The sequence below is a fragment of the Crassostrea angulata genome, chromosome 3, assembly GCF_025612915.1.
Source record: "Crassostrea angulata isolate pt1a10 chromosome 3, ASM2561291v2, whole genome shotgun sequence".
Lineage (NCBI taxonomy): Eukaryota > Metazoa > Mollusca > Bivalvia > Ostreida > Ostreidae > Magallana > Magallana angulata.
Genome location: NC_069113.1, coordinates 49,847,800 through 49,875,345, shown reverse-complemented (window position 1 = coordinate 49,875,345; position 27,546 = coordinate 49,847,800). Strand labels below are relative to the sequence as shown.

General features: G+C 32.6%; 1 protein-coding gene across 5 annotated transcripts; it reads left to right on the top strand.

The window, feature by feature from the left end:
- Window positions 1–696: 696 nt before the first annotated feature.
- On the top strand, window positions 697–26,824 carry LOC128178739 (synaptosomal-associated protein 25-like). Of its 5 annotated transcripts, none has more exons than XM_052846048.1 (9): window positions 697–827; window positions 5,896–6,027; window positions 16,818–16,859; window positions 21,184–21,232; window positions 21,853–21,970; window positions 22,243–22,374; window positions 22,727–22,871; window positions 23,018–23,100; window positions 25,611–26,824. In XM_052846048.1, the coding sequence occupies exons 2-8, from the start codon at window positions 5,926–5,928 to the stop codon at window positions 23,081–23,083; spliced, it is 654 nt and encodes a 217-aa protein (XP_052702008.1). In that variant the 5' UTR covers window positions 697–827; window positions 5,896–5,925; the 3' UTR covers window positions 23,084–23,100; window positions 25,611–26,824. The 5 variants fall into 5 exon arrangements, with proteins under 5 accessions (XP_052702008.1, XP_052702007.1, XP_052702004.1 ...); XM_052846047.1 differs by having other exon boundaries at window positions 24,275–26,824; XM_052846044.1 differs by lacking the exon at window positions 23,018–23,100.
- Window positions 26,825–27,546: the final 722 nt, after the last annotated feature.

Below are 27,546 nucleotides of genomic sequence, written 5' to 3'. Positions count from 1 at the left end.
ATTAGACTGAAATGGGACTTGGTTTAACTGACAAAGTCTCATTGATTTAGATACTTTATTTGTTATTTTACTTACATTTTTCATTTTCTTACTTCTTTTTTTTTATTCTACACTACAGTATGGTATGGCATATCTTATTTTATGATCTTTTGGCTTAATGTGGTATGGGACATCTGTCGATATTAATGTGGATTAAAGTACATTATAATTGAAATACTTTCGCCGGTTTAGAATTTTCAAATTTTACAATATCTAACCAAAAATAGCTTTTAAAAATATTTTGAATGGTAAAAATTGTAAAACCCACAGTGGGATTCGAACTCATGACTTACAGTTTCGTAGTAAACCCTCTAACTCACTACTCTACGCGGTTAGATGATAATAATGGGAAAGAAACTACTTATATAACTGCACTTAATTTTATTGTTTATTTTGATAAACAATACGTCACAACATGGAAGTGTCCCATACCACCTTAATGAATTGATTACATCCTGGCTTCTTGTATATAATGCACTTTTTAAAAAAAATATATGATCATATATAATTTACTTAGACGCTGAAAATGAAGAAAATTTTTAATGACATTATTTTTCAAATCACATCGCAATAAATCTAATGAAATTGTTCTTCTTTTAGGATAATAAAAATCACATGCTCAGATCAATAAAAACTTTCCGGATATCCGTACTTGATGGGTTCTTTCTTTCAGAAGAGGATGACGTCAGGATATTGACAATATTATTCCGTCGAAAACGACAGATATTTGGGGGCGGAATATTTCTTGTTGTATCAAGTTTATGTATTCTTCACTTAAAACAGAAAGGGTAAGAAAGAAAGTGTATTTTTCTGTATGTAATTTAAGAAAAAACTGATGAGCAAGAGGAAACCGTTTGATTTCTATTCGGGAGTAGTCGTTCTTTGATCTCGTCTGACATTTGTCATGATTTGGGATGTGACATGCTATCACAAATGAAATATTGTATTGTGTACGAATGAATCACTGGCCTATTATGGGGTTGTAGTAAAAGTTATGAGGTAGAAAATAGAACACAGCAATGTTTTTGAGTACAGAGGTGGTGTACCATGTTGCCCTGTAGCTGTATATATAATCAGATTTGGTTCATTTGTTACCGGTTCAGTCATTTTGCAGATTGAAACGGTTTCGTCGTGTGCAATCATAGCCTATCCAAGTCTTAAATCCTTTTGTTGCTAAGTGATTCTTTCTTTAATAACCATGCATTAATTTTTATTATAAATCGCAATGAAATGATACACACGTGCTTCTCAAATGATACCAATTATGGCAATGGTTTTCTACCCCACTCATCACATGCTCTGACACCACTTAATCTATTAAAAATAATAATTAGCTTGTGCGTGTGTGATGAAACTTCCTTTTAGGAATGCACTTTTTAAACATGCATCATACATCACACAGAAAGTTTGAGAGATCTGGCAAATGATGCTTCATCATAGTACATGTAGGTATACACATTGGTATGCCAATCCACTGCTATCAACTGAACTGGAGTACTGGCAGTGATTTTTTTTTATATTTTAGAATTCCTTTTTATATATAATATATAAAACTTTTCACTTTAAATGTACATGCATGTATATATTACAAGCAGTAATTACCTATAGTGATACTAAGGCTAAGTCAAATCTGCTCTTTTTAAAACCTTGAAGAGCTTTTAATATGTAAACGGTGTGACCGTTGGACCGAGCGCAGATTTAACACAGTGCAGTTTGATTTTTGTAAAATAAAATCTATTTCAAACGCACACAGTAAGATCCGCCTGCATGGTTGCCTACTCAAATCATTCGTAAAAATTAAACTAAACGTCGCGTGCTCAGTCTACATTATGACGTCATATTTCAGACGTAAAACGTTCAAGTTTTGTCTTCGGAAAAAGCCGAAGACAGTTACGTGATTCCGAATTTTTTTTATTTCTTGTTTTATTGTTCATCAATTTAATTCATATGAATGCCGCTGTAATAAAATTGCATACTTTGTTCAGTATCTAAAAGATCAGTTCCTTGACGTTAATGTTTTAATTTTCCATCTGATAATTTGATAAGACATACATAGAACAAGTCGTGTTTCTTGATTCAAGCACTATTAAAACTTATCTGGTTTCCTTTTTAATTTCTTTTAATTCAGATTCACTTCTATTGAAACACTGGAACTTATTAAAGCGAGTTTAGGGGCAATAAACATCGAAAAGTACCGGTCAATCAATGATCGAACTAACTTTTTAAAAACAAAATGGCTGCCAATATGGCGGCGCCCAGGGCTGGAAGAAATTTTTTTTGGCCTTAGTACCCCTGATTCAACATTCATTTTTCACTGATTTTCTTATATATACGTGTTACCATTAATCCTCGCTTCGCGAGGCGGGCTTCGCCCGCCTCTCGCTGCGCTCGGTATAAATATATCTATAGAGAACTTCATGGCCAGGTTTATGTTTTCAGGTGGTAGCTCTAATGATTTTGATCTTTATAAAGATCTGCAAGGATATTATGCACATTTTGTGTCTATTCTGACTAAAATATGCAAATCATAGAAAAAAAGACGTATTGAGACAAGCATATGGTTCATGATACATGTTAGATATAGTATGTACAATTGATTGAGGCTGATTGCTTTGTTATTAAACTCAAGGGCATGCATAAGTTGTTTTTTTCTCACAGACATAATAAATTAAATGTTCCCAGTTCATGGTAATCAGTTAAAAACCAGACTCAACTGTGTTGTAAATGTCACATATGTGAAATGCAAATTGTATAAAGTTATCTGTGTAGACTGTGTTCACTGTTGATTCAGAGATTGTATTTATTTTAGCCATTGAAATGGACTGCTGTGTATTGATTTACTTACTACAAACTTTTAGTTGGTATGAAAGGCATTTGGGGTTGTTTTTGTTTATTCTTTGCAATAGTGAAAATGTCATAAAACAACTTTATTCCCAGCCCTTTGAGTTTGAATTTGCACCACTTTAATGTGGTATGGGAACCTCCATGTTGTGATTTTCTATTTATCGAAACAAACAATAAAATCAATTGTAATTTCATAAATAGTTTCTTTCCAAATATTGTCACCTAACAGCGTGATGCAGTGGGTTAGAGTTTTCTCTACGAATCTGTATTCATGAGTTCGAATCCCGCCAGAGATTTTAAAATTTCTTTTTTAAGTTTCCAAAAATATTTAAGAACTTATTTTTTGGTTAAGTATTGTAAAATTCGAAATTTTAACCTGATAGAAATAATTTAATTACAATGAACTTTAATGAACATTAATATCAACATATGTCCCATAACACCTTAACATATAGTACTTTAAGTACAAGTACAAGGAAATAATTATAATCCATTGTCACTTTTGTACTAAGGTTAGCTTCCTGTAGCATATGAAATTGAAAAGTCTGCATTTTAACTCAAGTGGGCTGTCATTTTTTGTTTTTAACCGGGTTTTCCGAAGGAAAAATCCGGTTATTAAAATGGTGAAAATGGCGGGCGAGTGGGCGGCTGCCAAAAGGGTACCCTCATTGTACGGATAACTCCTACAGTTTTCAAGATAGGAAGTTGTTCTTTTGCAGATCAATTGTACTTATATCAGAGGTGTGCATATTGCAAGGATTTTGATTTTCGATAATTTATGAAAAAAATACCAGCTTTTGAACTTCGTCATTTTTTGGCAAAATATTGCATATAGGGTACCCTCAATGTACGGATAACTCCTCCTACAGTTTTCAAGATAGGAAGTTGTTCTTTTGCAGATCAATTGTACATGTATCAGAGGTGTGCATATTGCTAGGATTTTGATTTCCGATAATTTATGAAAAAAATACCAGCTTTTGATATATATTGCATATAGGGTACACCATTTCACTGGATATGGGTTGACATGGATTATGGATACAGTTTACAGAAAAGAAAAACCGGTTTGCTGTCACATTGACAGCTTTTCACTTGTTAATTCATTAAGTAATGCATTTAGTGGTGTTTTTGGTGAGTGGTGACTCCGATAGTCAAGTTATTGTGTTTGTTATCTGATAAAAAGATTATAGAATGATTCATTAAATTCAGTAAATTCTCTGTGAGCAAGATTAAAATAATCTTGATACGTGTAGGGAGATAATATGTCAGTTTCGTTATGCTATTTTATTTTGTTTCTTTACTAGTACATCATTGAAAGATTGAAATACATTTACATGTAACATGTACATGTATTTCAATCTATCAATAAATGATTTTTTATTGAAAAGAACAGCCCATATTTATTTATGGTCAACGAATAAATGTATGTTCAAGAAATCTTGAATAATTCATATAAGACAGGAAATCTTTTGTAGAACATGATATATGAGTAAAAATTGACATATTATTTTCAGCTTTTCAAAACTAGTAGGAAAAATTCATTCACTTAAACAGTGTGTTAAATTAAATACAAAATTGAAATTGTAACAATAGTAGATTAATATTTTACTACAGTCAAGGCAATGGGGGTAACTAGTGCACAAATGTAACAGTTGATTAATCAGTGGAATTTTGTCTGAGTGATGTTCTGGTATTGCATTGAAAGCATGTGAGTGTTATACATTGGAATCAAGTGATAATAAACTGCATTATGGAAGCATATTCTTTTTTATTATTAATAATAATTTGAAGGACACTGATTCATAACCCTCTTGATAGGCGTTATTGATCCTTTTATTGTTTGACACATCTGTTGGACATAGAGGAGGGATGCATAGAGTTTTTGATGGGGTAGGTGTTTTTAATCAATGAATAATAGATGCAGAGAAGGGGAGCCTGATTCTGGAATCTCACTTTCATTGATTTATTGACTTCTGTCACATTGAGTAATCAGCTATGTATATTGGAATCTGTCGTCTGCAACAGTCTCCCAGCAGACAACCTCTGACTAAGGATGAATGAAGAGAGCCCTCTCATTCATATAAGGTGTAAATCTTGTTAGAAGTCCAGTCTCTTAATTGTGTTTACATGGGGAAAAGCATCAAATAAAAGATATAAATAAAATAAACATTCTGGCATGTATAACTGATTGTTTGGTGGGCTGCTCCATGCAGAGTTAAAGATTTTTACAGTGGGAGAATGAAACACTGCCATTGATTGATATATCAACAATAGTCTGTTTATCCTGCAGTTGATGTAAGTGAGATTTTGAACAGCCTTGTAGTTATACAAACATGTACAGCAGCTAAGTTTGATGATCAAAGAATAACTATTATATAATTATGTAATTTATTTATTGCTTTAACGTTCACTCTTGATACATTGGAGGAGGCTTGGTTCTCCAGATCGTTGCTAGCAGTACTTCTGTACTTTCACATGACAGGGAAGGGTATAGATTTATCATGTTTTGTGAAGATATCTTTTGTCTGTAATTTTAGCCATTTCTCTTCCTCTGTTTTTTGCTTTCTCGCTTTTAAAATTTCACACTTGGGACATCTGTTGCATCCAGATTTACTGTTGATGTACATGTAATACAATGTGTGTGAATTGTAATGAGAAAGAGGAAAAAAGTATCCTTGGTACATGTATTGTTTTCAATTGTGTATATGTAAATTTAGAATTCATTCATAATATTCAGTATGTTTATTCTTGTATACGGTAATCTTTAATACCTGTAACAAATGTGTAACAGACAAGTAAATATCTAAATTTGGCCCCGATAGTTTATAAATTTGAGATTCTGCTTATTAGTCAAGGAAAAAGATTGACTTAAATATTGATTAAACGGATTTATGTTCATTCTTATACCTTGAATTCTAGATAATAAAAGAGATATTTTCTCTGTGTAATATTGATAATACACTGTAAAATACTATCTTTTGAAATGAACTTTCACATCTTTTTTGTTCACAGGTTCGAAGGTAAATTCTACAAACTGTCAAAATGTCGTCACCAGTAAACGGAGTTCCTGCATCCAATAGCGACGATGACATGCGTCGTGACCTACAGAACATACAGATGCAGAGCAACCAAGTCACCGATGAGGTAAGGGTGCACAGCTGAAATAAAAATGAAGAGTTTTGAAATTCGGCCTCAAGAAAGCGGTCAGGCCTTAGCGTTATTGCCAAGAAAAATAGGTTTTGAACATTTAGGAAGGAGATTTTCCGTTTCTATATTGCCCCTGTCTTGAGAGCATTTATTAGTATCTTAGACCAAAACAACATTACATGGCATATCTATTGGAAAACCATTTGCATTGCCTGATGAAGTCCAAAAATATTCCTATCTGGAGATCTGTAAGTGGAACAGTTATTGATTATGGACATAAAAGTAGGGAATTTCATCCATCTCACGCCGAAAAGGGTGCTGTTTGAAGACTGTGAGCAATAGAAGTGACTCTTCAAGCCAGATTATATATTGATTGTTTGTCAAAAATAGAAAAAAAGATTTCTCACGTACCATTATCCTCTGTTAAATAGTTTATTACCATTCTGGCATCCTTTTATGCTAATGTTTACTCTAGACATGCCTAGCTATCTTTGCTGAATTTATGAATGTATTGTGTTATTGAAAATTGAATGAGTTAAGGCTGAAAATCTCAACCCGACTTTAAGACAGTAACAATATAACAGGGTTATCTCTCTTTGATTGCAAGCTTCTGTCACATTTATTGATTTTGACATCAAAGCATCGTAATGTCACCTAATTGAAATTTAAGGCAGTTATCGATGAATAAAATCAGAATACTAAGTCATTTAAGGTTATATGTTTATAAACGGAGGACAGATTTTTATCATCAAAAGTCATTAGGTGTTTTAGTGAGCAATGATGGAGTCTCAGTCAGTTACATGCTTTCTGATAAATTTTTACAGCAAGTTGATTCCCGATATTTTCAAAAATTTTCACCTGGAAAATAGTTTTCATGATACATATATGATTTATTTATAAGATGACTTTGTTGTGTTGAACTGCAATGTCCTTAATTTGGAACAATGTACCTTTCCTGTTCATGGTATCAGGCCCCGCCGTCACCAATTTTTTTCTATCACTCAACTCATTCCTTAACTCAAATCCTTAAAGGAAAAGTGCAAGAACTTGAGGTAAAAACTCAGACTTAAGGCTGGGTATTCAAATATTTACTTGAGGAAAGTTTGTGATGGCGGGGCCTGATAGGTTTTCCACTACAATTTCCATCAGCAACCAGAGAATACAAAGATGTAAACATTCAAACAAACAATTTTTTGTGGGTAACAATTTAAATACAATATAAAAATTGTACCAACTGACGTTAAGATGTATGAAAAAGCCATTAGAAGGAAAGCAAGCCTGATCCTTTTATTGACTAACAAACTAGATATATTTTCCTAGACTGTTAGTAACAAATTTTTTAACAGACTAAAACTTTGTGTGTGCTACTACATGTATATTGTTGTAAATTTTGCAACCCACCATTCAAAGAAACAGACTTCAATAATTAACTCGGATGCACATTTTATCTAATGATAGAGCATCATTCATATGCAATACAAAATGGTCACATATTGTAGACAGATGTGGGAGGTATAATGAAGATGTGGTTGTCTGAAGAGTATTTATGTCTTTGAAAGATTCAAGAAATTTCTTTACAATGTGAAAATATAATTTATCAGCAAAATGGATATTTGAGACATTTTTAGCTCACCTGAGCCAAAGGTTTGGCGTCGTCGTTTTTGTAAACTTTTCACATTTTCATCTTCTTCTCCAGAACCACAGAGCCAATTTCAACAAAACTTGGCACAAAGCATACTTGGGAAAAGGGCTTTCAAATTTGTTCAAATGAAGAGCTAGGTCCCCTCTAATGGGAATATAATTTAGAATTATTGAAAATTTGTTGGTATTTTTCAAAAATCTTCTAAAAAAAAAAACCCTTTTGGCCAGAAAAGCTGAAACTTGTGTGGAAGCATCACCAAGTAGTGCAGATTCAAGTTTTTAAAAATCATGATTCTTGGGGTTGGGTGGGGGCCACAATTAGGGGGGTGTAATTTTTACATTGGAATACATTTTTTACAAAACCCTTCTTTTTATGCCCCCTTTCGAAGAAGGGAGGGCATATTGCTTTGCTGCTGTCTGTCGGTTGGTTTGTCCACCAACTGTTTCCGTTTTTTTTCTTTGCAGAGGATGAACATATTGAAATGAAATTTTGGTATAAGGGTTTAATATGATAACTAAGTCAAGTTTGATATTGGGTACGATCGAGCAATTTTCGACAGAGTTATGGCCCTTTGACGTAGAAAAATTTCAGTTATTTGCAGATTCCGCTCATTTTCTTCGCAGAGAATGAACATATTGCAATGAAATTTAGTATACAGGTTTATCATGATAATTTCTAGGTGAAGTTTCGATATTGGGTACCATCAAGCAATTTTTGACAGAGTTATGGCCCTTTGACATAAAAATATTCCAGTTATTTGCAGTTTCCACTCAATTCTTTACAGAGGATGAACATATTGGAATGAAATTTGGTAAACAGGTTTATCATGATAATTTCTAGGTGAAGTTCGATATTGGGTACGATCGAGCAATTTTCGACAGAGTTATGGCTCTTGGACATAGAAAAATTCCAGTTATTTGCAGTTTACGTTCATTTTCTTTGTGGATGTTTCCAAGGGAGGGGGGCATAAGTGTTTCACAAACATCTCTTGTTTTTTTAAATCTTATTCTCAAAAACTGAAACATCAAAGGAGCTCTTTGTTTAACTTGAGAGTATTTGGAGAAAAAAATTAAAAATCTTTATAAACAAGATATACTATAGAGGACATTTTCTTATTCCTTGATTACATATTGAAATTACACACTTTGAACTATATACCAATGTAATTTTTTCTCCAATAAAAAGTTTAAGGATTTAATTATTTCTCTCTGAAGATTTCTGGAAGCGACTTGTAACATGGAGATGGTATGTCATCTAATGATGTGACTAACAAACTGTGTGTTTTGGAGGACAGTAAATTACTTACTTGGCTTCCTTTCATATGTCGTTGATTATTTGTATGAGCTCAGGGAGGTTTGATCTGCTGAATGTTCCTGACACTTCATTTGTCCAATTACTTTCCAACATCAGCAGAATCAGTAACCAAATTTAGTAGAGGAACAAAACCGCAAGGTTTTAAAAAGATATACTCTAAGTCAGACATATGCTACCTCTTTGCACCACTATTAGTATTTTTTTAAAATTTTAATCAGTGAGCTTCTTTAACTTTATCATTCATTACATGTACATGCAGTACCATTACATGTTACATGAAATCAGTGACACAATCTAACAAAGTACAGTAAGGTCTTTTTTTAGTATTAATGTGCATGTTATGGCCTGCGTTATTCAACCATTTGCCCTTATCCTTCAAAAACAAATCGGACACTTTTTGACATATTTATGCATATGAAATTACACTGGTTGCTGATGTTAAGAAAGGACCTGTCAAGAAAAATGAGCCGCATGCAATGGATAGTCAAAGAATTTCTATGATGTATCTATTTTAGGAACCAGAAAAATTATGGAATAATGCGAAGAAAAAAAAAATCACTTACTTTTATATGCATGTGCTGCATTTTTAGATAACAAATGCTTCTAAGGAACAAATCGACTGGTTTTTTGCAGATTTCATCATCTTCTGCTGTAAAAAAGGCCAGTCACTTTAAAATGGGAACAAAAGTTATGCAGGCATGTTGTGTATATTTTCTGGCTGATCCCGTTCATCTCTGTTAATAATGCATGTTTTGGGTGTATTTGAACAGTAATTCCTTGTAATTATAGTGTCATGGGTAATCAAGTGAAGAACTTTTAGACAATATCAACTGCATCAGTGGCATTGTAAAACCCATAGACTCTGGGGGCCTTAGGTCATGGCCAAAGAGCATCCGTTTGTTTTACATACATCCTTATCTTTACTTTTGGAGGCAGCTCCATTTGAAATAATGCTGCTCGAGCTGCACATATCCTAAAATATTAATGGATCAGCGGAATCTTGCTGGTCCTCAAAGCCTGTGAATTCATTGTCAACCCTCTGTTTTATCTATTAATTCTAAAAATAAAACAAGAAAAGGAAATTGGATAATTTCAGCTTCAGTCAGTTTTTAGTCTCCAATCTCTTCATCCTGTACGATATTGACACATTTCTCCCATAATGAGACAGACACTTAGCATTGCAGCAGTTAAACAAGGAAAGGGTGCAACCATATCAAAGACTTTCCTACAGAAAAAGTGGCCCTAAATAAAAGCCAGAGCATTGATTTATCTGACTTACCTATAGAGCTAAACTCTTAAGGATATTGGAAAATTGCTTTGAATGAGAGGTGTAGGTTAACCATTTGGTTGAGCCTGCTTTCATGTGTAAGAAATGTTAGTAAGACAGGAACAGTTCTGCAGAGAGCAATCTCCCTGTGGTTTTGTGGTCAAGCTAGCCTAAGGTCCTAATGATAAAAAAAAAATAACTTCCAACTTTCATCAATTAAAACACCTTCCTACACTTGCTTTAATTTAAACTATTACCGGTACAACATATTTTGAATTAGTATTTTATAAAAAAAAAAATTAATTGGATTGTTCAGCACCATTCCATTTTTATTATTTTTTAAATAAACTGAAATCCTACAAACATTTGTTTAAAGTTATATATTATCAAAAGTATAGATTTTCAGCCAATTAATTGCAGTGCACATGAACAATACTCAGGTAGATTTTGGGATCTTAACATGTTCATTCCTATGGATAAAAAGTAAAGATTTTGGGATGTTTGATTCTTGTTGTTTTCTATCAAGCCAACAGCTTTGCAATTTTGCAGTTCTGCTAGACAGAAAAAAATATGATGTACATTCCTGTATAAATGAAATTTGAAAATTTCCATAAAGGCTCTTTATATCTAAATATTATGTATTAAAAATAAGATAAATGGCTTACCCTCTATTAGTTGAACATTTTGATGTAAAAGAAAATTTAGCCAATATATATCTGAGTATTTGAGATATCGAGGGTAAAATACTTAAAAGATAAGTGGTTGGGACTTATAAATCACTTCGACATATCCATTGCATTCAAGATAACAGTATTCGAGATAAAGTTCAACTGTATTTTGCTTCTTTAAAAATTAATAAAGAACATCAATTAAAAGAGGATTTCTTAAAATCTTGACTTTTTTGTGGTAGTTGTTGTCACTACTTTTTATGCCAGTGATCAATATTTTAATATTTGTTCAGCATCTAAATGATAGCAATGAGCAAAAATTAGTGCAAGATTTTTTTTTAAAGTTTATGGCAGAAATTTGTAAGCTGTTAAAATGCTTCTGATTATATAACCAAGATTGTTGTTTGACCTTGCAAAGGCCAGGTTGTGTAAAAGTAAATTCATGGTCCTGTGAAAATTTGGTCACAATATTCCTTCTATATATTATTAATGATCAAGCTATCTGTTTAATCGGGTTTTTTTAAGTTGCTTTTTGATTATGAAAGAATTAGGTCAAAACAAGGAAAAAGTGGAACATATTTTATGCACTCAGATGTAATCAATAAAAGGTTAATGATATTTTATTTCATAATATCTGTTCATGACCAGGATGAACATTTCATTTTCATAAAATCCAAATTTTTTATGAAAGCAGTATTTCCTGGACTCATATTCATTAATAAAATATACTGACTATTATGTTCCACTTGCACTGGCCTCAATATTGTTGCAACTCCAGTAAAGTTTGTCTTATTCGAGGGTGGCGTGATGTAGAAATGTGCCCTGTTCTTGCCAGTTGGCACTTTGGGGATTACCATACAATTTGCATCTGTTGTCTGACTGATGCTACACAGGAATTGCACAATACTTGACTCCTCAAGTCTTTGTAGATCAATAGTCATTGATGCAGCTATTTAATTGGGGAGGGAGCGTTAGCTTAAGCATACGCTGGCTTGTTATTGGATTAGAAAGCAGGCTGCTGTGACATCAAGTTTGTTTGTCTTATATTTAAAATCTATCAAAGGAATAAATGGAAATTTAAACACCTGTCAATAAGAAAGTTTAATTGGCAAAAAAGTTTAAGAAGTTATTGTTCCAAAACTAGCTAAAAGCTTTGCTTGGGTAGACTGTACATGGATATTTATGATATTATCCAAGTGAATATGTGAAACGAAAATCATCACAAGACAAGTATGTGAATTTAAAAGACCAAAAAATTTATGAAAATTGAGAGCTTAAACCTTGGTGGATTTTTTGTGGATTTGTGATCGTAACTCTGATCCACATGAATGATGACAAGGAACCAGTGGAACAGACTGAGGGTGGGGAGGGTGGAGAGAATGGTCAGATCACCCAGGAAACGCTGGACAATGCCAACGTGGAAGTAGGTCACTGCAAACATTGGGCTTTGTACAAAAGTCTTGCTTATTCACTCTAATTTTGCCATGGTTTTTACTTTACCTTTTTAGACCATATTTGAAGTCACAATTCTCTCAGATAAGCTTCTTAGCTATAATATACTTGGTGAACTTGAAGTAATTTTTAGAAAAAAAGATTATCAAAGTAGCTAGGGTGTTTAGAGAAGGGTGTTTTGCTGGTTGTCATTTGCATGTTTAAGAGTCATTTTACTGAATTACCACTTTCAAAATGGAGCATCTTCCAGAGTTTTGCAACTTTAACAATTTAAGGTTGCAAAAAGTGGTGCAATTCTGTTTAAAGTTAAAGCTCTAGCTGTTAAAATCAATTTAGAATTTATTTTAAAAATAACAGGGAATTTGAAAATATCCTTGTTCCTGTATAGCAATCATTGAATGAAGAAAAACTGTAAAAATGAACAGGTCTGGCCTGACTTAAGTACCAAAAGAGACAACAACATATAAAAGTCTATTGGCAGCTTCTAGTTGTTTTGTGTGGAAATGTAGTATTTAAGACAGCTATACATTAAAGTGCTCTCTGCTGACAGATAATATTCTCCGCACTGGATGCACTCTTCTAGTGGAGGCTGAATGACTATTTTGGTCCAGAACAAGCACCTGCTTAATTTGTCCCTGGAGCAGGAGGTGACAGTGATAATTCTCCCTACAGATATATCTCAATACACCCTCTGTCAAGCTTGTATTTTGCACAGAAGTGAAACTCAATATTGCTGGTGATTAATGGCTTGTTTTCAGCATCTTCATTTGACAACTTTGCATTTTTTTTTCTGGGTAAAAAAGTTTTCTTTGACAGTTGCTCTTTTAGCAATCATTTTGTGGCTAAATCTCTGAATCTTTGTTTTTTGTTTTGCAATAATTTAGTGAAGCAAATTAATTTAGAAAAAGCCTTTTGGTTCATTCAGCTCAAAAAATATTACTTAACTGCTGCAAATTCAGAAAGGCTAAATTATTATTGTTATTGCCATGTAATAAATTACATGGCCCCAAAATAAGCATAGAGTGATATCAGTTAAGTTTTTAGCTCCAGCATTTGCCTATTAAGAAAAAATTAGGTTCATAAAATATACCTTATAATGCTGCTGGATTGCTATTTTTGGATAAATGCTTTAAATCTGGGCATAAAAAAAAATGACAAAATGTTCACTTTTTTAGCCTGTTGCATCTCCTTGTGTCTGAATGCTTTTAGGTTTTTTTATAGGACAGGATTTAAGGAGTTAAAAGGTGGTGTGCGGCCTGATTGATGATCGGTGGTAGTGTGGTTATAATTAGTTGTGATATTGATTAGGATTCTATATCACAAAGAAGAAAGATATATGCTCTAGGGAGCTCTTCTAGAGATTTAATGCATTCTTGTGGAGTTCAGACTTCATGTATAAACCCTGCAGACATAAGCAACCTTTAATACAACTAATTATTGTCAAATACAAGATGATGAACAAATCCAGACAGATTCAGTATTTGGAAATGAAATGACAAGCACAGGGTGATGGCACAGTATGTATGTCAGCTGATTAATACATAAAGAAACAGTTAGTGTGGAAATCTGTCCCATTTTTCTTCTGTTTTCTCCTTGACCTTGGCCTTAAATGAAATTTTATGACATTGATTATTCTTTTAAAGAGTGGGAGATAATAAAGGTGTAGGAAGATTGAACAGTATAATGGTGCTTTGGAGACAATTTACTGGCACTGAAGTCTTAAACTGTGGTTGAAGCAGTTCATATCGACACTAGGTTGCAATCTTTCACACATTAAACATGGGTATAATCTAGCTTTTAAGGCCATTGATAATTTTATGAGATTTGACACTGATACCAGAATTTTTCCGTACTTCTGGGTGAAGAAAAGTACATTGATATAAATTTTTTTTCTTTAAGATTTTAACTTATTACCAGTGTCTCATTATTTCCAAAAGTTTTTAAGCTATTCTTACTTTCGCTTTGAACTAGGCACATTATGACTTTTTCCAATGAAACTAAAGAATCCACTTTTTCTAGGAAGATTTATGTTTTTAGAATGATAAATTTGTTGTCCGTAGGATAAGGCCTGTCTCAACTTTTCATATTAACAAAGTCATCTTCAATGTTGGATAAATTTTAACCAAACTTTTAAGTCATTCTGAGACTGCTAGAAGTTTTATTAATGCCAAAGGAGTTTCTGTATACAATGGTTCATCATAGCAGATCTACAAATTGTCAATTAAAATATGGTCTATAATTGCTTACACTGTAACAAAGAGACTGGGCTATAGTGCAAAGCAACAATGTAACAAAGAGACTGGGCAATAGTGCAAAGCAACACTGTAACAAAGAGACTGGGCAATAGTACAAAGCAACAATGTAACAAAGAGACTGGGCAATAGTGCAAAGCAACACTGTAACAAAGAGACTGGGCAATAGTGCAAAGCAACACTGTAACAAAGAGACTGGGCAATAGTGCAAAGCAACACTGTAACAAAGAGACTGGGCAATAGTGCAAAGCAAAACTGTAACAAAGAGACTGGGCAATAGTGCAAAGCAACACTGTAACAAAAAGACTGGGCAATAGTACAAAGCAACACTATAACAAAGAGACTGGGCAATAGTGCAAAGCAACACTGTAACAAAGAGACTGGGCAATAGTGCAAAGCAACACTATAACAAAGAGACTGGGCAATAGTGCAAAGCAACACTGTAACAAAGAGACTGGGCAATAGTGCAAAGCAACACTGTAACAAAGAGACTGGGCAATAGTGCAAAGCAACACTGTAATAAAGAGACTAATATAGTCTAAAAGCTTAAAAAGTATTTACACAGCAACATAACTCAGCTATAGTGTATGTGTGCTCCCAAACACAGTCACTTGTAGTCTAGATTAAATACAAACACAGATATAAAAAAAACTTATGTTTTACATGGGATAATATTAATATAGGTGCTCCCACTTTATAACATTTTAAGAGATATTTGTAGTACATAGCACTATAACAGTGAAAGTTTTTACACACAGAGCAATAGTGTATAAAGGTGCTCGCACACTGTAACAATACAGTGTTCAGGTCCCTCACTTTATAACACTATGGTTTACAGATGCTTATACACTTCAACATAAAGATTAAAATATAGTGTAATTGTGCTTACACAGTGTAACAAAAAGATCGAGATATATTGTGAAGGTTCTCACTGTAGCTATGAGACTGAGATATATTCAATTCATAGTGTAAAGTTTACACATTGTAACTAAAAGACTGAGATATAAAGTTTAAAGGTTCTAAGACTCTATGATAAAGAGATTGAGATGTAAATTGTTATGGTATTCTACTATAACTAAGAGACTTTGATATATTCATAGTGTAAGTGGCATACTTACTGTAACAAATGGTTCTCACTCATTGTAATAAAGAGACTGAGGTACATAGTAAAAGGTTTCACACACTGAGAGACTGACTTGTATAAATAGTGTTAAGGTTCTTGCACACTGTAACAAAGAGACTGAGATATAAAGTGTAAAGATTCTCAAACACTGTAACGAAGAGACTGAGATAAAAAGTGTAAAGATTCTCAAACACTGTAACAAAGAGACTGAGATAGAAAGTGTAAAGATTCTTACGCTCTGTATCAAAGAGACTGAGATATAAAGTGTAAAGATTCTCACACACTGTAACAAAGAGACTGAGATATAAAGTGTAAAGATTCTCACACACTGTAACAAAGAGACTGAGATATAAAGTGTAAAGATTCTTACGCTCTGTAACAAAGAGACTGAGATATAAAGTGTAAAGATTCTCACACACTGTAACAAAGAGACTGAGATAGAAAGTGTAAAGATTCTTACGCTCTGTATCAAAGAGACTGAGATATAAAGTGTAAAGATTCTCACACACTGTAACAAAGAGACTGAGATATAAAGTGTAAAGATTCTCACACACTGTATCAAAGAGACTGAGATATAAAGTGTTACGATTCTCACACACTGTAACAAAGAGACTGAGATAAAAAGTGTAAAGATTTTCACACACTGTAACAAAGAGACTGAGATATAAAGTGTAAAGTTTCTTACGCTCTGTAACAAAGAGACTGAGATATAAAATGTAAAGATTCTCACACACTGTAACAAAGAGACTGCGATATAAAGTGTAAAGGCGCTCACACAACATGACACTAAGATTGAGATATAAAGTGTAAAGTAACTACATTGTAAGAAACTGAGATATGAAATACAAAAATTTACACACACTGTAACTTAGAGAATTTGAAATATATTTAATTTATAGAGGAGTAAAGATGTTAACCCCTTTACACAGAGACAAATACATGTATAGGGTTTATCTGTTTGCATACTGAACATTGATAGAAACCAATTATAGTGTAAAGGCATTTGTACATGAATTACATTGTATTGCAATTGATGTATATATTCATTAACTTTTATTTTATTTTTCAGTCCTTGGAGAGCACAAGGCGAATGCTTAATATGTGTGAAGAGGTAAGAACTGACCAAGATCATTTAGGTCTTGCTTTGTGTATGTAAGTTTTGAAGATCATTTAATAGATGAAACAAAGGGTCTGAGAATTTGTGAAATATTAAGATATTAATTTGTAGCTTAAGTCAGCATAACAATGTAATTTCAGTCAAAGATAATGAAACGTTCAACAAATGTAAAAAATGAAATAGAAATTACATTCAGATATAAATCAAATAGTGTTTATTAATTAATGAGTAAAGTTGTCAAAGTCAACAACAACTTCAAAATTATCAATTTTATTAACCTTAGCTTGAAAAATAAAGGAAAACTGATTTGATATTGATATGATATAAAGTTCTAATTTTTACCATTTTCAGTCATCATAGTAAAATTCTTGCAAGAGAATTTGATGCAAATTGAGCCAAAAAATTCAGGGATTGTTATAAATGTCTGTTTTCCGAAGAAGCTGAAGTTCTAAGTAAATGAGATAGGCTATGCAAGATTTCCAGCTTTTGATCAAAAACAGAGGACATGAAAGTTTTATTAGAGGCTTGTAACGCACAATGTTCGCAATCTGTAACATATTTTATTCAGAAGAAAGGCCTGCTGGAATGTCAGTAGAAATCACACAATGAAGCCTCTCTAATTCTCTTTGAAACCAAATCAAGAACTTGGTTGTGAAATATTCATTTCACTTTTATGAGTTGTTTTTAATACAGGATTACATTTTCTGATATTTCCTGTAGCATTTATTAGATTATTTTTTGATAAGAATCGGCTATAACTGATTCCGGGAGATCAGTTAAAGTGTTAGAGGATTAGTTTTAAATGTCATACATGTAAGCTAACAGAAATGGTTCACTTTTATGATTTTGGACAGATTCATTTTTTATGTGTAATGTGAGTATATTTACAGAAGCAAATTGATTTCATCTTTTTGGTGTTATGATTTTTCCCCTGAACTCCTATCAATGACTCTATGAATAATATTTGAATTTTGTCGGAAAATGTTTGATTCTGTTATGATGCTCATCTCTCTCTCTTTTTTAAGTGAATTGAAATCCAAGGCATAAGTAATATTTGTTAATGCAAACTTTGAAAATTACTTTCACTTTAATGATCAAATTCTATCCTAAGTCCCATGAGCCTTTGAATTTCTTGGAATGGTAACTACATATATTCATTAATATATATTGTTCTTTTATGGGTGTTTTTGGAAAATTTTATTTCAAAGCCAGTCCACTTTTACCTTGAAAAATGATTTTTTAAAAATGTTTTGTCATGCAACAGGCCAAAGAAGCAGGCATTCAAACTCTTGTTATGATAGATGAACAGGGAGGTAAGCAGAAGAGCCTACTTTTATTGGCTGTTCTGTTTGTTAGACACTTGATATGTATTAGTTGTTTTTGTCACATTCACAGTTTGAGTGCATTTTAGTATATACTAAGTTTTATGGACCGTGGTTTGTGATTTAAGTTAAGATTGTATATGTACTGTAGTAAAAATATTTGTTTCCATGTGTATATAAACAGAAATTTATAATAACACATTGAAACAAGTACTTTTTAATACCTTTATGTCTCAATGTTACCCACAAGGGAATGGCAAAAAATAAAAATTCACAATGGATACCAAAAAAGAAAACTGTAAACAGAGAGTAATGAAATTGTTTATGGATTTGTTTGTGCTTAATAATGAGACATTAATTGGTAAACTTTTGGCCAGAAAGCTGCTGTGTTAAATCAGATTGTGAATTTTTGTGTAGGTTCTTGAATGTGTTGATCCTCAATGTTTTCTATCCTCTGTCCTCATTTAGAGTAAGGAAGCAGGAATCAAAACATTAGTAATGCTTGATGAACAAGGAGGTAAGATTACCATGGAAACTAGACATTGTGGTGGCCGTCCCTCTGCTTACGTGTAGACACACACACAGTTCTGTGCTTTTGGAATTTCGATGTTCATTTCTTTTTATTAACTTATAAGAGGTCACAATCTGATATAAGTCAGTTTCCATTCACTTATGGTGCTTATGCAGTTGAATTTTGATCAGACTGATGGAAAGTATATATATATTTTCTTATCAAAAAAATACACAGTACACATTACCTGTATATATGATTAAAGAAAAGTTAAAATCTCTTAAAGATTTTGTAATCAGGATTAAATATCTACAAAAATTATTCGATAACTTAGTAATTCCATTTGAAACTTCACAAATCACTTAAAGAAAGAAATGCTTGTTAATCACAATTAGGATACACCAATCAGAAGTTACAAGTAAGGTTTGGAAATACCTGTATATATAAAAAGAATTGAACATCTCTTTGACTGAAACTATTTTTTATAATGATACCTGATCCTCAGCAATGTGTGAATTTACTGTAGGATTATCCAAAAATTATTGATAATTTATTTCAAATTGGCATATTGTCATTGACTTAATTTGATTGACACATTGGTATCAGAGAGAACAGAAACAAAATATACCGGTACCTGAATGTTAATTCCACACTACAATTTTATGATTTAACAATTTTACAAAAATTTCCATCTTTCATATATGTTTTCCATTACAACACAGTTTTTGCAAATATGCTAATTAACTTCATAAATTGCCTGGACACTGTAGCTGAACCTTTTTGAAATTACTTAATATTTATCATATGAAAAACATCTTCAGGATCATGATAATACAAATGTACTGAATTATAATGTAGGCTGAGGATCAGAGGACCTTATTGTTATTTTCCAAAGGCATACAATGAACTGAGTGTCATCTTCGTATTAGTGTGATATTGTAATAAACTACAAGTATAAATTTTGTCTCTACTGCCAAAGTATAACAGCCTGGACATATCAAATAAAGCAGTGAAGTGGTAGCTGTCCTGATCCATTTTGTGATTTAGCTTTTGATTTTGTTGGGTTTTTTTTTTCTTTTTCTCTGTGTTGTAAACCTTTTGTTGATTTTCCTTTTTATATCAGTTAGAACTTCAACCATAAAAATAAGAATACTTTGTGATAAATTGCTCTCCAAAATATGATATTACAAATATACTGTTCATTGGTACTTTTTGTGATAATGAAGTAGTAAAGGATATAAATTTATGGAAAATTTTTATACCAGAAACTACCCTATTAAACAAAACCATATTAATTTGAAAATCTAGTCGGTAATGGAGTTGCCAGCTTCTGGTATTACATGTACTGGGGTTCTTGGCTAGGCTCCCCTGTCAAAAGGGAATAGGGCTTGAACACATACATGTACATGTATAAACCACATATCAAAAATGAGAGATTGGTGCATCACAGATTGCACACTTAAAGATTGATGTATGGGACATTTGTCTGAGACCTGTAATAGCCCTGGTAAACTACTGGAGATTTATAACAGAGAACCCAAGCCTTGTTGAGGAATTACCCATCTTTCTTCCACTTCCCTTCAATATGAACCAATCATGCATTTCTCCTGGAAAGGAAATGCACTTTTGTGTGAGAGTTTTGTATGACTTCTGCCGCTGTGATGACCCATCATGAGCCGTATAAAGTACACCTGATTTAGGTACTCCAGCTCCACAGTCTGTCAATGCTTTATCACTGGCATTCATTTGTTCTAGTAATGAAGCAACTATTTTCGGCCTTCCGGTGCCCCGATTTGGCTGCACTGACTGAGTGATTATTGATTCTGTCAGTGGGGACACTAACGGTGCAGGAAGTCAAGGGAAGGTCCCCTTCGCTCACAAAATGAAATAAACAAAGGAGTAGGATACACTCGTTCCTCTGACCAGATTTTTCATATTTTTTATACAGAAAGTCCATAAAGCACCATGAATAATTGACTTCAGTTGGAGGAATTAATACAAAACTTGTTCTTTATTTAGTAATTATTTCTATTTTTGACCATGCATTTTGAGGTCCTTAACCATCCCCACCCCACCGTACCCCTCCCCCCCCCCTCTCAAAAAAAAAAGTAAGCAAAAAAGTTAAGGATATTTTAGTCTTTCTTTTTTTCCATTTATAAGAAGATGACAACTCTATGAATAGGAGTAAGAAAAGTCCTTGGAATAATTGTAAATGTTTTGTTTTATAGTCTAATGGCCAAAGATGCTACTTCTATTTTTAGAAAGTACATTTTGCAAACAAAAGTACTACATTTTAACTGCACATATATGAACATGCATATTTGTTCATTACTGTAAATGGTTGGTTGTTGTTATGCTTTTTATTAAAATCTTTTTTATCTGTACCTTTTTCTTTTTTACATACACCAGCATATTAGATTTGTTTTTTTACTTTTTCTTTTGCATGTTGTGTAGATGTTGTCATTTTATTTCTGAAATCTTTCAGTCTCAAGACGTTGGCATTAAAACCATTGTTATGTTGGACCAACAAGGGGGTAAGACAGCATGTTTCTGAGGCAAGCCGGTGTCATATAATATTTTGATACCGCGAAATATTGAACCGGGCAGTGCATTTAAATTCATCTCATGTGTTACTTTAACTAACTGGAAATTCTAACATTTACCCACACATTACATTCATATGTTAATGAATTGCTCATATGACAATTAGGGGTAAGTTATCCCCATTATCCTCTTGTTGATGGTGCAATTGTATGCACAGCCTTCTACTTATTTAGCTCTTCATTTATATATATTTTTGTAGCACATAAAAAGTTATCAACCATCAGAAATATATGTACATGTAATAAATTTGTGTAATGGGCCTCTGAATTACTTTCTATTTCACATGTTAGGCAGGATAAGAACTTAATTCACTAATGCATATGGTAACAGGAATACCAGTCAATTTTTTTCAACTCTAAAACAATGCATGCTTGACTTATTTCATTGACTTTTTACTAATAATACATTTTATAATTTCATTATCAAATCAATTTAATGAGATATCTCTTTAATTCTTATTTTTTTAAATCTTAATTTCTTAGAATTAAAACAACAACCTCCTATAATAATTGTGTTTCGTTTTGTTGATTTCACTCTCTTCATTAATCAGAACAATTGGATCGAATTGAGGAGGGTATGGACCAAATCAACCAGGACATGAGGGACGCAGAAAAAAACTTGGAGGGCCTGGAAAAATGCTGTGGGCTCTGTGTGTTACCATGGAAACGGTAAATATCTTCTTTATTAGGTATAAACACCTCTTGTGTGAAATCTCAAGTCTTTTTTTAATCATTAGCAGATTGCAATAACATAGTTTAAGTCATCCATGATTATTTAATGATCAAATGATCGAATCATTTGAATATAAGAAGTTATACAAGAGCATAAATAAATCATACATATTCACCAAAGTATCTCTGCATAAGTCAATCAAAGTTGTTATTCCACTTCTCTTCTCCTTCAAAAACTCCCCTGTTCAGAGATTGCCTTTATTTGACAGAGCTAAGAACTTTGAGAGGGGAGGTGACTATGACAAGACATGGAAGGCCTCTGAGGACGGGAAAGTAAACACGAATGGACCTAGAGTGATAGTGGGGGAGAACGCTGGACCCCAGGGACCAATCATCACCAGGTAAGGGAGATCACTGCCATGTCTGTTTAATTGTTTCTTACATCTCAGTATGATTATTTGGTACATTTGTTACCTGTTGGTAGCACTTACTGATATTTCATGAAATGAAGATTCAGTGAAAGATTGGAAGTCCCAAACTGTCTTTATTGTTCTAAGAATATCAGTTATTTTAACTTGATGGATATTCATATAGCTTCATTCCTATATGCGCTAACTGTATATACCTTTGAAATATCAAGCGTTTGCTGTAATATAGCATGGTACATCATTAACATGGGGACCCAAGGCAATAGATGAATACAATTCACTCAGTACATGCTTAGATTTTTTTTATATTTTTTTGTTTCGATAGGATAACTAATGATGCTAGAGAGGATGAAATGGAGGAAAACCTGACGCAAGTCAGCGGTATGCTGGGTAATCTGAGGAACATGGCCATTGACATGGGCAGTGAGATCGAGTCCCAGAACAGACAGATCGACCGCATTAACAACAAGGTCAGTGTCGCAGCACTCGGCACAGAGTGTATCAAGACTTGTTTGTATCCTTGTATGACTGTTATATATATTATGGTCCAATTCAATTAACATTTCACCATTGACTAATTGCTTCATGTCTGTTTTGCTGATCTATCTTTTTATAGGGAGGATCCAATGTGGAGCGTATTATTGAGGCCAATAAACGAGCCAATCTTTTGCTTAAAGATTAACAACAGACATCAACAGTGTATATATGCATTATATCTCTATGGTGTTTTCTTCTGTCCAGATCACTCCATTTTATACTGCTTCATTGATGAGATAATCTCTAGAAAAGTGATGCTTGCTTAATGATTAATGGGGATTGCAAAACTGTAATCTTTTGTAAATGGATTTAAAGATATTGTTCATTAAAAAGAAAATTCTGTCTATTGATTTGTTAATGTATTGTGCCTAAATTTGGGGATGGGTTGTTAAACGAACATAGATTAATATTTGTACCTTTGGCTATTCCCTGCATATCAGAAAATTTAAATGTAATTGAACTTGAAAACATGAATCAATAAAGCAGTACTTTACTGTAATTTCTTAATTTGTGTACCACTCATTCTTTTTCAGTGGCATGATTTTAGAGACAATTATGATTTTTTTTTTGTTTATTATTTTAGCATGAAAACATGAAAGGAATATGTACCACAAAATTTGACACGTTATATCAATTATAGACGTATGCATCATATTGTACGTATTGAATTATAACACATACAAGAATGGTCACTGCTCGGTGAGATCACGGTCAATACAAAAGATGGCGGATGTCACTGTTGTACATGTTCCTTGCGTGTCTTCACGTCTAGCATAGGGCAGGCTGACCCTGATATCATTTCTGGCCGAGTTTGGCAGATTTCAGACACCTACTAGATGTCAGTTCAACAGCATCTTTTCAGTTTTGATTGGTTTGCCTCAGCACATTTTTTGATATCCCTCTATTCTTTATATACATGTACATGTGTTTTTCATTATGCCTATGAATAGATTAGGTTATGTGTTTTTATCAACACATCAATTAAACAACGTTCTGGGTATATGATAGAATTCCAAATTGGACCTTCATGTATTCAATTATGCATGTACATTATAAGATTTATTGTCAAAACCTTGTTAAGCTATTTGAGAGAATGTTAGGACAGTAACATTGAATTTCAAAGAAAGGTATAAATTAAGAATTTTCCAAAGTTTAGAAATGGAGGTTATTTATCTTTTCTGAAATTGTTAACTTTGAAGATTTCATGCACACTCAAAATTCAGGATGAATTTAATATTTATTTCTTGTTTATTAGCCAGCAGAAAACTTTGAATAATTAATACCTGCAAATATTTAGGTGTTGAGGCCATGATAACCTGTAATATTTTAATTCCAGACACAGTCGAATGAATCTAGGATTCAGGAAGCAAACCAGAGAGCAAGAAAGATCCTAAAGGATAACTAACTCTTACTGTTGATGTTGCATTCCTTTCATTGATTGTTTTACAGTAGATAATGTCATTATTTTCTCTACTTGCTGTGTCAGTATATTTATACATATTCATGTAACAATGTTTAGATCATTAGGCAAACCATTTCATGTTCCAAGTCATGTCTGAGATATGGTCATTGTTCAGTGCACAATAGTTGTGATGCAGAATCTTGAGTAAGTTACGGTTTTACTTCGAGCTGTCCCAGGGTTAATAAGGTCAAGTCCCTACCCCCAGGCTGAGGGGGTATGGGGGAGGGGTAGTGCTGTTTGTGTTTTGTTGTTTTTGTGTATAAATTTCCAAGTCTTTATTGAATGGAGTCACATAGATTAAATAAAATTCTTCTCCAACTTTGGTTACATATAAATGGTAAATTTAAAAGAAAAAAATTGGATAAGAAAAAGCTGCAGCAATGTTATAAATAGTAAAACAAAGCGAATGTCAACACAAAAAAATCATGCATCTATGTGGGTCTAGTTTTTGTTGTGAATATATATGTGTTTTCCCAACAAAACTCCTCAGTTTTATTTTACAAGGGAAGTATGTATTCTCAATTGTTAAATATGTAAAAAAAAAAAAATTAATATTGCATAAGGTATTTTGGAATTATTAAAGGCTAGTGTATAAGAACTGCTTTAATCTAGAACCTATCATATTCTTTAATTTGATAAACACATATCAAATAATTTAATTCTCTTTCATAACAAGCTGCATATTGAATATACATATACTTCCCTTTGTATTTTTGTATTGATTTGATAGTTGCCTTTTATTTTCAGTAATTATATTCAATCTCAACTGAAAACATGTCTTCTTCAAAATCCTTGATTTAAAAAAAAAATTGAACAAAATGACAAGATGGAAAAACAAATAAAAAGATATATGTTTTAAAATTACATAAAGCCAGCTGCAGAAGACATTTTAGCCTGACTGTTATGTAGTTGGCATGTTTTAAATTTTGAGGGTTTTTTTATCAGTTGAGTAAGTTTCAGACACATAATCTCTCGAAATATTTTAAATGCAAATTAAAATGATGGGTTTTTTTTAAAGACAATATGCTATACTTTTCAGAATTGTGTCTTTATACATGTATTTTCATGACTTGAAAACATTGGGGTTTTTTGGATTGAAAGCAGTGGTTTTATTTTGTGTCTGAAACTTCACACTAGATCTGTATTGTTTGTGTTTTTCGTTGCAATGCATGGGTTTTACCTTCTTGTTTCTTTTATTTTTGCACCACAGGGTACTCATTTGAACGATCGTGTAGACGCAGCCAACAAGAGAGCAGTCAAAATTCTTCGTGACCAATGAAATCTCTCCTTCTACATGTTAAACAAATTCTGTGCTCCAAGATGCCAAATCAAAAATTATGTTTATAAAACCAGTCTGTTAAGGGACACAACTCATGAACAAACTTTATACTTGAGATTGTTAAGTACGACTTGCTCCATCATTTGATTTATGAGTTTAAATTCATTTACCATTACATGAATCGATGAACGATATCTTAAGTTTTTGCAAATTTCTCGGTTTCACAGATGTGATACAGTTAAAAGTACATTTAGCTGATCAGTATCAAATGAAACTTTCTAAGCAAGATTATCATCTGTATCCGTTTACTGAGTTAGAACTATACTGGTATTTGTTAGACAATTTAGCTTCCTTTTTTCTTTGAAATGAAATAGATTACCGTAGTTTAATTATTTATATTATAGACATTTATCTATCAGTAAAGTACAGGTACCCCCATAAGATATGTGTTGTTGCTGTTGCATGCATAACTTTTCTGTGTCCTGAAGCTTCATTTATATAAAGTTCATGTGGGGCATACAATGTGCAATATGCTAATTCCAATTACCGTATAATTTGCATTTTTTTCATCTACGATGACTATATCAATCAGAAATAGGATCAGGTGATAGAATTAGAGTAGTCACCCATTCCATCTCATGCAAATGTCAAGTTTGTTTTATTGTAGATATTTTTATTTTTATTTTTTCATTCATGTTGAACACCTTGTGGTTAGATAGTATAAATTAGATTATGCAAACTGTTGTTTTGCGTGAAATCTGATTTATCATGTAAAAGCTCAGAATTGCCGTATACGTTACAGTATGTAATCATGAACAACATAAAGAATCGAAACATTCAATTACAGATGTAAAATGTACAGAACTGTTATTTAGTATTATTAATATTTAGCAGTACTGTATCTGTATTAAATTTGTTCACTATTTATAGATGGATCTTTTCAAATATTGTAAAGTTTGTGATAAATTGCTGCTTGTTATTATAAAGTATCTCTTAGTAAGAACTACACATTAAATAGATTGGTGATCCATAGAGGTGCATCAAATGAAAAGCTGCTTTCAAATACTATGTAAGAGAACACATTTTTAACACTATGATTTTATGTATACTCATGTTATAAAATTAAACATTTCATGATGCAAGAATTGTTTTTGTGATGTTTAAAGTTGGTTGAGTGAGTTGGGTTATCTGCAATACAGATTGCATAAAAGACAACTTATGAACTGGTTCAGCCTATTCTAGCTAGATAAGTTATCTCTTCAGCTTTTCACAATTTTCCAACCATCTCATGTCTGATTTTCATTCCTATACAGTAAATGTACATCAGCTGATATTTACTGAAATCATGGGGGCTTCGACCCCTAGCCCCCATTTGTCCAAGGATCCAATGCCCCTTAACTAGCTGCCCAAATTAATCCTTTCTTAATTTTTAAATCTAATGTTTTCAGGAGAAGGAAAAATCTAGGGTAAGGTTGGGGGGCTACACTATTGAAGCTTTTTCTTATCAACTGACTGGGTTTTCTCACACTGACAAAGTTTTAATTGCTGTACAACATTTTTCATGCCTTTGGAAATTTAACCATTTTTTGTTCTAAAATAAATATGTCATTATATTTTTTAAGACATATTTTTTTGCAATTTCTGTAATAATGACTTTATTAATAAAAATTATATTAAGGTGGAATAACACTCCTGGAAAAAGTCCATCATTTTAAACAGTAAATTATTTCATTATAAAAAAAAAATAATGATGAATAAATTGTACAATTATGTCAAATAAGTGAAAAATTTGTAGATTGGGGATAAAAATGAATAAACAAAATCAATTCAGCATGGAACAACAAAAGCCCTTGCCGGATTCGAACTT

Bases quoted from the DNA above. Each gene is read 5' to 3' on its own strand.
- LOC128178739 (XM_052846044.1), top strand. From the start codon at position 5,926: ATGTCGTCACCAGTAAACGGAGTTCCTGCATCCAATAGCGACGATGAC. The intron at 16,860-21,183 runs GTAAGAACTGAC...GAAATCTTTCAG, and splicing joins TGCTTAATATGTGTGAAGAG to TCTCAAGACGTTGGCATTAA. The intron at 21,233-21,852 runs GTAAGACAGCAT...TTCATTAATCAG, and splicing joins TATGTTGGACCAACAAGGGG to AACAATTGGATCGAATTGAG.